The sequence below is a fragment of the Caretta caretta genome, chromosome 28, assembly GCF_965140235.1.
Source record: "Caretta caretta isolate rCarCar2 chromosome 28, rCarCar1.hap1, whole genome shotgun sequence".
Taxonomy (NCBI): domain Eukaryota; kingdom Metazoa; phylum Chordata; order Testudines; family Cheloniidae; genus Caretta; species Caretta caretta.
Window position 1 is genome coordinate 1,101,355 of NC_134233.1, and position 14,269 is coordinate 1,115,623.

A 14,269-nucleotide genomic window follows, 5' to 3' on the forward strand; every position below is an offset into this window, starting at 1 on the left:
ATGCCTGGGTCCCCAAGTTCAGGACCCCCCCCTCCCCCCATCGACACCGCCCCCAATTCTCAGGGGCGGGGACTAGACGCCCCCCTCCCACCGGGGCCGGCCCTGTTGAGGGGGGGGGGGGAACCCGCCCCCCTCATTCCAGCGGCCCCCCCACCCGTCCTGCGGCGAGGAGTCCTGCAGGGTAACGGCGCCGTCCAGGGGAAGCCGGTTCCGCAGGCCCGGGGGGGGGGGGGGGCGTCGCATCCCCTCACCCTGGGGTGTGTGTGTGTGGGGGGGGGAGAAACCCCTCGTGCCCGGAGCGCCCCCTCCCTGGGGATGAGCCCCCCCCGCCCCCCAGACCACATCTCAGCGACTTCAGGGTTTTTTTTTTTTCCTTTTTAATGTAAATTTGTACAAACAAACCCATGCAAAAGGTAGAAACGTGGGGGACAGATTTTGGGGAGCGGCGAACACCACGGGGGGGGGGGGGGTGGCAGGTGTGGTTTTAACGTTTACCAGCATGCATCTCTTCCCCCCGCCCCCCCCCCCGCGCCGTGGGGAGCCGGAGCGGCTTTAAGATTTGTTTTTAAATATATCCTTCAGTATAATTTTAGGCTGAGGGTTCCTCCCCCCAATATATTACAACTATGTACACAAGGTGTGTGTGGGGGTGCTGGGTGTGTGTGTGTGTGGGGGGGGCACCCGGGGGACACCCAGGCTTTATACAGCAAGCTGGGAGCATGGGGGCGGGGGGGGCAGCAGGTTCCTCTCGACAACCCCCCCCCCCCCCCGGCCCAACAGCAGATCTCTAATATAGACACAGTTGCCCCACGGCGGGGGAAATGACCGACCCACGCTCCCCCAGGCCGCGACGGGGGAGGGGGCCAGGGGCCCAGGGAGACTAGCCAGAGGGCCTGCTGAGGGCAGGTGTGTGGGGGGGGACCCAGAGCCTAGGGGCTGCAATGCCCCATGGGATGCGGGGTCGGGGGGGGGGGGGAGAAGACAGCTGGGGGGAGAGATGGGCCCGTTACAGGGGGCTGAAATGCAAACAGGGCCCTTTAAGTACTGAGGGGGGTGGGTATGGCATCACCCACTTAAGACAACGCACCAGACCCCTCGCCCAGAGCCAGGGAGAGAACCCAGGCGTCCTGGCTCCCAGCCCCGCCCTGCTCTAACGCACCAGACCCCGCTCCCCTCCACAGAGCCAGGGAGAGAACCCAGGCGTCCTGGCTCCCAGCCTGGGCGGGGGTAACTTGGCACAAAGATCTGGTGACATTAAGGGGGTAGGGGAGGATATGGGGGGTACAATGGATGGTACCTCAGTTCTGAAGAGATGCCCCCCCACCCCCAGCATGGCTGCACTGTCCCCTTCAGGCCAACTCAGGGGACCCCCCCCTTGGTGTGTGTAGCGAGCCAGGGGCTCCCATCACCCCCTGGCCTCCCAATCAGCTCCCCTCCAGCCAGGCTCTATTGCACAATCGTTAAGACGGGGGGGCCGGGACACCCCCCCAGGTGAGGCCGCGATCCGTCGCCACCGGGGGGTTAAGACTCTGTCGTCACAGTTTCAGAAGGGGAGCGAAGGTGGGGGCGGCCGGCCCCGGATGCCTGGGTTCCCGGCGTGGCTGCCCCGGGCTTTGGCAGGCCGCAGGGGGAGGCGCTAAGTGGCCAGACCTCGCTTCTGTAAACTTTCCACCTCTTTGCTTTGCTTGAGTTCCTTCATCCTGCAGGGGGGGGCACAGAGAAATGGGGGTGAGGTGTGTGTGGGGGTTCCCGATGACCCCCCAAATCTTCAATCCTTCCCCATGGGCTGTTCCCCACACCCCCCCAGGCCCCAATCCCAGCCCTGGGAGCATGGACACCTGTGCACCCTCCTACCTGTCATCCCACCGCACCCACCAGCCCCTCCAATGAGCCAGATTCCCATCCTGTTAGAGCACATGTTGCTCCCCCTCCCCTGGGGCTGCCCCCACCCCTGTCCTCGGATGCCCCCTCGCTGCCCGCCTGCCCCCCGCCCCCCCTACCTGTGCCGGCAACGACGCAGAAACCGCATGATCTTACGGGCTGCCTGGTCCTGCTTCTTCGTAAGGAAAGTGCCCCTGGGGACAGACAAGAAGCGAAGGTGGAACAGGGCAGATGGTCGCAGAGACCCCTCGCCCGGTGCCGAGACGCAGCCACCTCTGGGGCAGGGCGGCTGGTGCCCCGGGGACCCCTCGCCCGGCGCGGAGACGTGGCCACCTCTGGGGCGGAGCGGCCCCAGCCAACGGCACCTAGATCCGTGGGATCTTTTCGTAGCCAGAGAGGTGACAGGAGCCAGTGGGGATGGGGGAGAAGCCCCCGCCGGCTCTAACCCACCAGCCCCCGCTCCCCTCCCGGAGCCGGGGAGAGAACCCAGGAGTCCGGGCACCTACTTCATCTTCTGCTGCATGGCGGCGGAGGCGCGGTGGCCCTGCTTCAGCTTCTCGTACTCCTTGTAGCTGCGGTAACACTGCTGGATCAGAACCGCGGCCCGGCGGCTCTGCTGGAACTTCTTCTGCTCGTAGTAGCTGCGGAACTTGCTCTGGATCAGGATGGCTGCCTGCGTCATCTTCTTATACAGGGCGTACTGCGGGGCAGCAGCGGGGTCAGCGGGGGGCCCGGAGCACTCCCCTGCCAGAGCCGGGGAGAGAACCCAGGCGTCCTGGCTCCCAGCCCCACCCTGCTCTGAACCCCCAGCCCCCGCTCCCCTCCCAGAGCCGGGGAGATACTCCTGGGGGAATTCTGCGCCACCCGCAAGCATTTCTTGGCCCCCCCACAGACGATACGTTTCTGCCCCAGAAGTGCCGCAGTTCCGCCTTTCCCCCACCAGAGGCCGCTGGGGTGCCAGCACAGCAGCCTCTGGTGGGCGCAAGGTGGAACTGCAGCACTTCTGGGGCAGAAACGTATCGTCTGCGGGAGAAAACACAGCTCTGCGCGGGCGCAGCATCCCCCGGCCCAGGCGCAGAATTCATCACAGCACCCGGCCCCCCCAGAGCCAGGTTAGGACAGAGGGGGGCACACGGGGCTGCTGGGGAGGTCACAGACTGGGGTTCAGAATGGCTAGTGGGGTGACAGTGTTGAGCCTGGGGAGGAGGAAGAGGGGCTGCAGAGACCCATGGGGATGGGAGGTGCAGGGACAGGGGCAGACGTGCCTGACTGAATGGGAGAGTCTTGGGGTCAGCCAGGGTCTGCATGGGGGAGGCTCCCGAACACCCTAACAATCCCACCCCGCCCCCCAAAGAAAAACCTCCCACCCACACCCAGCCCCCTCCAGGTTCGCTCCTCTGTTACCCCGAGTCCCCCCAGCCTTTGCCCTGCTTCCGACAGGTGCTGGGAACCCGGTACTGGATTGTCATGTAAATGAACTGCACAACGCTCGGTGTTATTCTGCCGCGTAAGGAATCTATTCGTCAACAAATAAAATGACCAGAATCTGGTTTCTTTTTTGGTCTGTGTTGTCACAGACATCGTAGCAGTCAGATAAAGGACCAAGATTATTGACACTGGCGTGATTGTGTCCTTTTGACAAATAAAATATACAGAACGTTAAAATATCGCGTGCAGAATTTTACATTTTTGGGCGCAGAATTCCCCCAGCAGTAGGGAGAGAACCCAGGAGTCCTGGCTCCCAGCTGCCCCAGCTCCTCTGTAGCCTGTAAGATTAACCTGCTTGCTGGCATATATACGTTTGGTTTATTGTAATAGGTTTATAGATTGATATTAAAGTAAGTTCAGCGGTCATGCAAGGCCATGCTAATGTCCAGTCCAACGGCATTAATAGGTCTGTTCGGGTCATCAACGCGTACAAACATGCCAGCCTACGGAGTAAGTGGGTCCTGACAGTTTTGGGGGTGAGGAATGAAGTTAGGGCATAGGAGGAAGGATTTCCAGCACCTATAAAAGAGGTGACCCACCTCGCTAGAGAGGCCGTACTGGTTTTCCGTAACCTTTCTAAGTTGCAAGGGGACTAAGCGTTTGTTCTTAGCTTTGTGTATTAGGTTTTGATTTTAAGTTCGCTGAGTAAACTCCAAGTTCGCTTCGCTCGCTCTTAGCTCTAGCTTCTCCTAAGCGCTGCACCTCCCACTCGAGAAGTGAGGAACCGGAACCGCCAAAGGCGAGGCTGGTCCTGTCTCTCCCCCCACAGGGTTATCAAGGAAGGGTGAGAGTCTCTTAACCAAAGCTTTGGAACGTGTAACACCCTAATCCCCTATGGATCTTTCGAAGAGCAGGAATACAATCGTAACGCAGTAACTCAGATTATTTTACCATTTAATTCCTCCTGCGTTTTATCTTAATAAAAAGTCTTTAAGGCCGTATCGGTCTCAGCGTGAGCTTCCTGTCATACCCCCAAGGGTCCGTTATAAATTCTGGGGCGCCTGATTCGGGACAAGAACCTTATTATCTTTTAATTAAACAGATTGGCGAGCCAAAAACCCCTATTATCCAAACTAATATTATTAACCTTATAAATCAGGCAACACCTCCCAGAGTTGGGGAGAGAACCCAGGAGTCCTGGCTCCCAGCCCCACCCCTGTTCTAACCCACCAGCCCCCACTGCCCTCTCAGAGCCGGGGAGAGGACCCAGGAGTCCTGGCTCCCTGCCCCACCGTGCTCTGACCCACCAGACCCCAGCGCCGGGAAGAGAACTAGCATCTCACACCCCTCCCCGCAATCAGAGTCCCCCCAACCCCACACCAGCTCCCTATGCCCCGCAGGGTCATCCAAGCCCCCCCCGCTCGTTACCTTCAAGGCGATCCACGTGAGCTTGCGAGACAGAGAGAGAAGAGGCGGGTTAGCGGGGCAGGGTGGGGCTCCCGGGCAGAGACCCGAAGGACTTGGCTCACACGGGCGCCAGGCTACAACCCCCTTGGGGTGGGCGCAGGCTGGCCGGTAGCTCCCAGGGCAGCCCCACACCTTGGGGCCCCCTGAAGGGCAGCACAGGGGGGGCCCCCCAGCTGGGCTTTACCTGCTTATACTTGCGGTAACATCGCTGGATCACAGCCGCCGCGGTCTCCTGCTGCTCCTTCAGCCGGCGGCCCTGCGGGGAGAGGGGAGTGAGGGGCAGGGGGCAGAGACGGAGGTGGGGGGCAGGTCCCTGGCACCCGGGGATGGCGGGATCGGGGGAGGGCTATCCTGCTGCTGGGCAGGTAAGGGGGGTGGTATCTGTTGCCATGGGGAATTCCCAGTTGCCAGGGGACTCTGCGAGAGACACCGGGATGCCGGTTACCATGGGACAGTACGAGAGACACCGGGATGCCGGTTGCCATGGGGAATTCCCAGTGGCCAGGGGACGGTACGAGAGACACCGGGATGCCGGTTGCCATGGGGAATTCCCAGTTGCCACGGGACGGCACGAGAGACACCGGGATGCCGGTTGCCATGGGGAATTCCCAGTTGCCAGGGGACGGTACGAGAGACACCGGGATGCCGGTTGCCATGGGGAATTCCCAGTGGCCAGGGGACGGTACGAGAGACACCGGGATGCCGGTTGCCATGGGGAATTCCCAGTTGCCACGGGACGGCACGAGAGACACCGGGATGCCGGTTGCCATGGGGAATTCCCAGTTGCCAGGGGACAGTACACGGAGATGGCTGTTGCCGTGGGGATCCCTGTCGCCGGGGAACGGGGGAAAAGATGGAGGGAGGGGCGGAGGCCCCTGGCTGGGGGGCCCCGGGGGTACCTTGTACTTGCGGAAGGCCGTCTGGATGATGCGGGCAGCCTCGTAGAGCTCGCGCTGCTCGTGGTCGGACAGCGTCAGCAGCGCGAACTCGCTCTCCATCTTCCCGTTGGCCGAGGCGTTGAGGAACTCGGCCCAGCTGGCGGCCGTGGGGGGCGGGGGCAGCCGGTCGAAGGGCAGCTCCCCCAGCGGGGCCTGCAGGGGGCTGAGACACACCCGGGACGAGGGCACCGGCCTGGGGGTGGGGGGCATGAGACAGTCACCCCGGTGCCCCTAGAGGGGACAGGCCCCGCACCCCATTCCCCGACCCCGCTAGTCTCCACTGGGGCCGAGGGGGGAGCCGGCGCCTCCCAGAGGGGACAGGCCTCGCATCCCGTTCCCCGCCCCCCGGAGCCCGCCAGTCCCCACTGGGGCCGGGTGGGAGCCAGCGCCCCCCAGAGGGGACAGGCCCCTCGCCCCGTTCCCCGCCCCCCGGGGCCGGGTGGGAGCCGACAACGCGCAGAGGGGACAGGCCCCTCGCCCCGTTCCCCGCCCCCCGGAGCCTGCCAGTCCCCCCCGGGGCCGGGTGGGAGCCGACAACCCCCAGAGGGGACAGGCCCCTCGCCCCGTTCCCCGCCCCCCAGAGCCCGCCAGTCCCCCCGCGAGGCCGGGTGGGAGCCAGTGCCCCCCAGAGGGGACAGGCCCCGCGCCCCGTTCCCCGCCCCCCGGAGGCCAGGCCGCGTACCTGTGGTGGGAGACGCCGGGCAGCTGGTCCACGCTCTCCAGGTAGCCGGCCAGCCAGGACATGGTCTCACTCAGCCCCATGTTCCCGCTTCGTTCCCGCAGCGGCACCTCGGCCGCGGAGCTGAAACCCTCCTGCTTGATGTGCTCCGGCGTTGCCTCGATGATCTGCTTGGCCAGCGTGATCATGTCCACCTGCGGGGGGGGGAGCGCCCGGACGCCTGGGTTCTCTCCCCAGCTCTGGGAGGGGAGTGGGGGGTTAGAGCGGGGGAGTCCGGGCACCAGGACTCCTGGGTTCTCTCCCCGGCTCTGCCCCTGCCAATGACTTGGGGCCAGTCAATATGCCTCTGTTTCTCTTTCTTTACCAGAGGGAGAAGGGGTGCCCCCCGATCACAGCCCATCCCCCTGCATAGCCCCCAAGCCTTCCACCTCCCCCCAGCCAACCCGCCCGCCAGCGCCCCAGTACCTGGAGCACGTCAGTGGCCGGCAGGTACCCCTCGTTCTCCGCGTTCTCCCCGTAAGCCAGCAGCTCCGGCTCGGGGGCCCCCTCGTAGTCCATGAAGAAGTGGGGGGAGCAGCGCAGGCCAGGCGGGCTCGGGGGGTCCCGCAGGTACCAGCCCTCGGGGGGCGGCCCGAAGTCCATGGCGGCCTCGGGCTCGGGGCTGCCGGCGGGCGAGTCGCGCAGGGCCGAGGCGCTGGAGTAGGCCGAGGTGACGGAGACGGAGCCGTCCGAGAGCTCCGAGGGCGAGGAGACGCTGCTCACCGTGCTGAGCCCTGGGGACGAGGGGGGTCAGCGGGCGAGGGGGGGGGACCAGACACCCCCCCCCCCCCGGCCTCCCGCGCGGGTGCTGTACCTGTGTCGGGGCTGGCGGAGAGCGGGGAGGGGAGGCCCAGGGCCTCGGGCGGGCACGGCGGCCCCCAGCCCTTGTCCACGGCGCCCTCGGGGCTCGGCTCCTGGCGCTGCAGATCCTCCAGGCGGGCGGCGAGGGCCACGTGGCCCCGGGAGCGAGCCACGGCCAGGGGCAGCCGGCCCAGCGAGTCCGGGATGGAGAGGGCCCGGCCGTCCCAGCGGTACAGCAGGAGGGCCGCGTCCAGGTGGCCCAGGGCGCAGGCCCACATCTGTGGGGGCGGGAGAGAGCAGGAGCTAAGGGGCGCTGCGGGGTAGGGAATGGGGCGGGGGGCAGCAGGGGGCGCTCTCCCCAGGCAGACGGGCCTGGCGCTATGGGGCACTGTGGGGCACGGAGTGGGGCGGGGGGCTCAGCGGGGGGGCGCTCTCCCCTGGCAGTCCGGGCTGGTGCTATGGGGCGCTGTGGGGCAGGGGGCAGCACAGGGGGCTCGGGGGGGGCGCTCTCCCTGGGCAGACGGGCCTGGCGCTATGGGGCGCTGTGGGACAGGGAGTGGGGCGGGGGGCTCAGCGGGGGGGCGCTCTCCCCTGGCAGTCCGGGCTGGTGCTATGGGGCGCTGTGGGGCAGGGAGCAGCACGGGGGGCTCAGCGGGGGGGCGCTCTCCCCTGGCAGTCAGGGCTGGCGCTATGGGGCGCTGTGGGGCAGGGAGCAGCACGGGGGGCTCGGGGGGGGCGTTCTCCCTGGGCAGGCGGGGCTGGCGCTATGGGGCTCAGTGGGGGGCGCTCTCCCCTGGCAGTCAGGGCTGGCCCCAGGGCAGAGCTAGGGGGCGCTGTGCTGTGGGGAGTGGGTCGTGGGGCCCTTCAGGGTCAGCCACCCCACCTCCGAGGCTGCATCCCCAGGATCCCTCCCCTTGGGGCACATCCCCCCAAATCCTCCCAGCTTGGGGGCCCCCCTCACCAGGGGGGTGCAGGAAAAGTGGTCGACGTTCAGCGGGTCCACTTCCTGCTCCAGATCGAGGCTCTCGGCACTGAGGTTCCTGCAGGAAAATCCCCAAGCGTTAGGGGGCGGAGAACGGAGATCCCCCAACAGACGCCCCCCACCTCGCCCCGCATCAGCCTGGGGAACTCACCGCCACTTGATGAGGGTCTCGATGAGCCGGGCGTAGCCCTGGGCGGCTGCGAGGTGAAGCAGGGTCATGCCCCGGAAGCGGATGTCATGGACCAGGGTGTCTGAGTGGAGCCAGGAGGAGCGAGACATCATCGTCTCGCACAGGGCCACGATCCGCTCCTCGAAGGAGTCCGCCACCGTCTGCGGGGAGAGCGCAGGGTCCCCGTCACCCGCCGCCCCGCCCCAGAGGTGGCTGCATCTCAGCGCCGGGCGAGAGGTCCCCGGATCACCAGCCGCCCCGCCCCGCCCCAGAGGTGGCTGCATCTCAGCGCCGGGCAAGAGGTCCCCGGATCACCAGCCGCCCCGCCCCAGAGGTGGCTGCATCTCAGCGCCGGGCGAGAGGTCCCCGGATCACCAGCCGCCCCGCCCCAGAGGTGGCCGCATCTCAGCGCCGGGCGAGAGGTCCCCGGATCACCAGCCGCCCCGCCCCAGAGGTGGCCGCATCTCAGCGCCGGGCGAGAGGTCCCCGGATCACCAGCCGCCCTGCCCCAGAGGTGGCTGCATCTCAACGCCGGGCGAGAGGTCCCCGTCACCCCGCCCCAGAGGTGGCCGCATCTCAGCGCCGGGCGAGAGGTCCCTGGATCACCAGCCGCCCCGCCCCAGAGGTGGCCACATCTCAGCGCCGGGCGAGAGGTCCCCGGATCACCAGCCGCCCCGCCCCAGAGGTGGCCGCATCTCAGCACCGGGCGAGAGGTCCCCGGATCACCAGCCGCCCCGCCCCAGAGGTGGCCGCATCTCAGCGCCGGGCGAGAGGTCCCCGGATCACCAGCCGCCCCGCCCCAGAGGTGGCTGCATCTCAGCGCTGGGCGAGGGGTCCCCGGATCACCAGCCGCCCCGCCCCAGAGGTGGACGCATCTCAGCGCCGGGTGAGAGGTCCCCGGATCACCAGCCGCCCTGCCCCAGAGGTGGCTGCATCTCAGCGCTGGGCGAGGGGTCCCCGGATCACCAGCCGCCCCGCCCCAGAGGTGGCTGCATCTCAGCGCTGGGCGAGGGGTCCCCGGATCACCAGCCGCCCCGCCCCAGAGGTGGACGCATCTCAGCGCCGGGCGAGAGGTCCCCGGATCACCAGCCGCCCCGCCCCAGAGGTGGCTGCATCTCAGCGCTGGGCGAGGGGTCCCCGGATCACCAGCCGCCCCGCCCCAGAGGTGGACGCATCTCAGCGCCGGGTGAGAGGTCCCCGGATCACCAGCCGCCCCGCCCCAGAGGTGGCCGCATCTCAGCGCCGGGCGAGGGGTCCCCGGATCATCAGCCGCCCCGCCCCAGAGGTGGCCGCATCTCAGCGCCGGGCGAGGGGTCCCCGGATCACCAGCCGCGTCTCAACGCCGGGCGGAGGGTCCCCGTCACCACGCCCCAGAGGTGGCCATGTCTCAGCGCTGAGCACTGGGCACCCCTGGATCTCTGCAGGAGGGTGGGCAGAGGCCAGGCTGAGGCCCCCACAAGCGGGTGCTTAATACAGCCCCCCTCCCCCCCTGAGCCACTTGTGGCCCCCCCCCAGGTGGCCCCTGGCCCCCCCGGGTCTATTTTCCCCTCGCTCAGGCTGGAAAGAATGTCTGGCCTGCCAGGCTGGAAAATGCCTCTGTAATCCCCCCGCCCCGGCCAGGAACAGCCGCCGGGGAGCGAGCCCAGCCCCGCGACATCCGAGCCACGCCGCACGCCCCCCGGCTAAAATTAACCCCCCCTCGGGAGGGGGCCCCCGAAATAGCAACACAGATAAAGGCTTAAGGGGGAGTGACGTCAAGCTGGGCAGCGAGAGGAGGGGGGAGGACAAGTGCTGATGGGAGAGGCCAGGCAGGACCCAGGGGACATGTGGGGATGAGTGTAGGGAGGGCGCCATAGGGACCGGGCTCCCAGCCCCCCCTGCTCTGACCCACCAGCCCCCACTTCCCTCCCAGAGCTGCGGAGAGAACCCAGGAGTCCCGGCTCCCAGCCCCCCTGCTCTGACCTCCCAGCGCCGGGCAGAGAACCCAGGAGTCCTGGCTCCCAGCCCCTGGCACCCCTGGGGGTTTGCACAGTAATGGACATGAGCTACTCGAACCCCAGCCTCCCCCAGGACACCTGACAATCCCGAATCTGCACACCCGGCCCCAGGACTCCTGAGAGACCCTACAATAACAAACAACCCAAAATACCTCCCAGGAGACCCTATGACAACAAGCCAGCCCCAGCGGCTCTCCCCCCGGAGAATCCAGCCCCCGGGGGTCTCACCTGCGTGGGGGGGGTCTCCCCCGCGGCCCCCCGCTGCTGCCGGGAGGAAGCCGTCATCTCTGCCATCCGCTTCTCCATCTGCTCCAGGCGCTCCAGGATCGACATCCTGAACTGGTTATCTGGGGGCGGGGGGCGTGCGGGAGACAGGGCCACGCAACACCACATTACACCCCCTCCCCTTCCCGGAGCCGGAACCCAGGAGTCCTGGCTCCCAGCCCCCCCTGCTCTCACCCACCAGACCCCGCTCCCCTCCCAGAGCCGGGGAGAGAACCCAGGAGTCCTGGCTCCCAGCCCTCCCCGGTCTAACCCACCAGACCCCGCTCCCCTCCCAGAGCCGGGGAGAGAACCCAGCAGTCCTGGCTCCCAGCCCCCCCACCGATCTAACCCACCAGCCCCCTCTCCCCTCCCAGAGCCGGGGAGAGAACCCAGGAGTCCTGACTCCCAGCCCCACCTGCTCTAACTCACCAGACCCCGCTCCCCTCCCAGAGCTGGGGAGAGAACCCAGGTGTCCGGGCAGCTGAGCGGTGCGACCCTGCTGTGCCCGCCCCCGTCTGTCCCGTAGGGATTAGCCTGGTTAATTTCCGGGGCCAGTGGAACGGGGCCGGGCAGCTAATCAGCCTAGAGGGTGGATTAGCCTGTCAGCAGCCCCCCACCAGGGCCCCCCCAGCTCCTGCGCCGAGACCCACCCCCAGCAAGGCCCTGCCCCATCCCCAGGGCGGGAAGGGCTGAGCGATGCCACCCCCTTGCTGGGAGAGGAGCTGGAGGGGGTGTGGGTGTGCTGGGCGGGGGTGTTCCCGACGGGGTGGGCACGCGGCTGTCCTCAGGCACCTCCATCCAGCCTGCCCCTCCGCGCCCCACCATGTGCCCCCTTCCACCCCCATCTATGCCCCCGCAGCTCCCACAAAGCGCCAGATCCCTCCCCCCACACTCCAGCACCATCCCTTCCCCGCTGCCCCCCACAATCCACCCGTCCCCCCATGGCACCCCACAATCCAGCACCATCCGTACCCCCACAATCCAGCACCATCCGTCCCCCACTGCCCCCCACAATCCAGCACCATCCGTCCCCCCACGGCACCCCACAATCCACCCCTTTCCTCCCCCCACAATCCACCCCATCCCTTCCCCCGCTGAACCTCACAATCCATCCCCATCCCTCCCCCCATGGCACCCCACAATCCACCACCATCATCCCGTCCCCCCCATAGCACCCCACAATCCACCATCGTCCCGTTCCCCCCCCTAACCCACAATCCACCCCATCCCTCCCCCCATAGCACCCCACAATGCACCACCATCGTCCCGTCCCCCCATGGCACCCCACAATCCACCCCATCCCTCCCCTCACAGTCCCCTTCCCAACCCACCCCGGTGCTCCCCAGGCACCTCCCCCCGAGTCGGGGCATTGGGGTTCGCTGGTGCCCTGTGCCCCACGGACCCCCTGCCTCGGTACCTTCCTTCTCCATAGCTTTGGGCACGGGCCCCAGGGCGCGAGTGGGTGTTCGAACGACTCCCTGCAGGAACCGGTGTTTCCTGGCAGGGATCGGGGGGGGGGGGCTGCCCCCACTCACGTGCGTGCGAGGACGGGGTCGGGGGGGGCGGCAAGCAAGGAGCGGGGTGGAATTACCGGCATGGGAAAGAACCAACCGCTCCCCCCAAACTTCCCTGAGACCCGCTGACAGCTCCGGGCTGGGAGGGGGCGGGGGGGCAGGGGGATTCCCCCCCCCGTCCCGAGCCCTGAGGCATCTGTCCATCTCCCGCCCGCAGCCCACGCTCTGCACGAGACCTGCCCCCCTTCCCAGCTCTCAATGGGACCGAAATAGGACGGGGAAGGAGGGGGACGGCCCCCCCAACAGCAACCCTCCCTGGGCCCATCCCGCTGTTAACCCTTTCCTGCCTGGGGGGGGGGGGGGGGGAGAGAAGACAGAAAGAGGGTTAGATTTCATGGGGTGCGACTGTGCGTGCAGGGGTAGGTGTGATATTGTGCGGTGTGCGACTGTGTGCAGGGGTGTCTGGGGGGTAGGGCGTGGTATCGTGCGGTGTGCGACTGGGTGCGGGGGTAGGCTCTGCGATTGTGCGACTGGGTGTGTCTAGGGGAAGGGCGTACGAGTGACCGTGTGTGTCTGGGGGTAGGGCGTGGTATCGTGCAGTGTGCGACTGGGTGCGGGGGTAGGCTCTGCGATTGTGCGACTGGGTGTGTCTAGGGGAAGGGCGTACGAGTGGCTGGGTGTGTCTGGGGCTAGGGCGTGGTATCGTGCGGTGTGCGACTGGGTGCGGGGGTAGGCTCTGCGATTGTGCGACTGGGTGTGTCCAGGGGTAGGGCGTACGAGTGGCTGGGTGTGTCTGGGGCTAGGGCGTGGTATCGTGCGGTGTGCGACTGGGTGCGGGGGTAGGCTCTGCGATTGTGCGACTGGGTGTGTCTAGGGGTAGGGCGTACGAGTGGCTGGGTGTGTCTGGGGCTAGGGCGTGGTATCGTGCGGTGTGCGACTGGGTGCGAGGGTAGGCTCTGCGATTGTGCGACTGGGTGTGTCTAGGGGTAGGGCGTACGAGTGGCTGGGTGTGTCTGGGGCTAGGGCGTGGTATCGTGCGGTGTGCGACTGGGTGCGGGGGTAGGCTCTGCGATTGTGCGACTGGGTGTGTCTAGGGGTAGGGCGTACGAGTGGCTGGGTGTGTCTGGGGCTAGGGCGTGGTATCGTGCGGTGTGCGACTGGGTGCGGGGGTAGGCTCTGCGATTGTGCGACTGGGTGTGTCTAGGGGTAGGGCGTACGAGTGGCCGGGTGTGTCTGGGGCTAGGGCGTGGTATCGTGCGGTGTGCGACTGGGTGCGGGGGTAGGCTCTGCGATTGTGCGACTGGGTGTGTCTAGGGGTAGGGCGTACGAGTGGCTGGGTGTGTCTGGGGCTAGGGCGTGGTATCGTGCGGTGTGCGACTGGGTGCGAGGGTAGGCTCTGCGATTGTGCGACTGGGTGTGTCTAGGGGTAGGGCGTACGAGTGGCTGGGTGTGTCTGGGGCTAGGGCGTGGTATCGTGCGGTGTGCGACTGGGTGCGGGGGTAGGCTCTGCGATTGTGCGACTGGGTGTGTCTAGGGGTAGGGCGTACGAGTGGCTGGGTGTGTCTGGGGGTAGGGCGTGGTATCGTGCGGTGTGCGACTGGGTGCGAGGGTAGGCTCTGCGATTGTGCGACTGGGTGTGTCTAGGGGTAGGGCGTACGAGTGGCTGGGTGTGTCTGGGGGTAGGGCGTGGTATCGTGCGGTGTGCGACTGTGTGTGCGGTGTATGGGCTAGGGTGTCTGACTGTGTGGGGGAAGGGTGTGCGATTGTGCGGCGTATGACTGTGCGGGGATGTCTGGGGGTAGGATGTGAAGTTGTGCGACTGTGTGTGTGGGGTAGGGTCTGTGATTGGGCAGTGTGTGACTGTGTGCACACGGGTGTCTGAGGGCAGGGTTTGAGATTGTGCGGTGTGCAACTGTGTCTGGGGGTAGGGTGTATGTGGGGGGGTAGAGTGTGATATTGTGCAGTGTACGACTGCACACGGGTCTTTGGGGAAGGCCGGGGTAGTGGGCGCATGCGGCCGTGTGTGTGTGGGGGGGGGAGGGGGCGATATTGTGCGGTGTACGGTGTGCGCGGGTGACCAGGAGCAGGGTCTGCGATTGTGGGCGCGTGT

General features: G+C 66.7%; 1 protein-coding gene across 1 annotated transcript in view; it reads right to left on the minus strand.

Moving 5' to 3' along the window:
- Window positions 1-357: 357 nt before the first annotated feature.
- The window catches only part of CAMTA2 (calmodulin binding transcription activator 2), a 32,955-nt gene continuing 19,043 nt past the window's right edge, over window positions 358-14,269 (minus strand). The window contains 12 exon segments of the mRNA XM_075124084.1: window positions 358-1,700; window positions 2,001-2,075; window positions 2,388-2,581; window positions 4,738-4,758; window positions 4,961-5,032; window positions 5,676-5,907; window positions 6,397-6,587; window positions 6,859-7,166; window positions 7,247-7,511; window positions 8,195-8,273; window positions 8,367-8,545; window positions 10,610-10,728. Coding sequence (XP_074980185.1) covers window positions 1,637-1,700; window positions 2,001-2,075; window positions 2,388-2,581; window positions 4,738-4,758; window positions 4,961-5,032; window positions 5,676-5,907; window positions 6,397-6,587; window positions 6,859-7,166; window positions 7,247-7,511; window positions 8,195-8,273; window positions 8,367-8,545; window positions 10,610-10,728 — 1,799 coding nt within the window. The 3' untranslated portion in view covers window positions 358-1,636.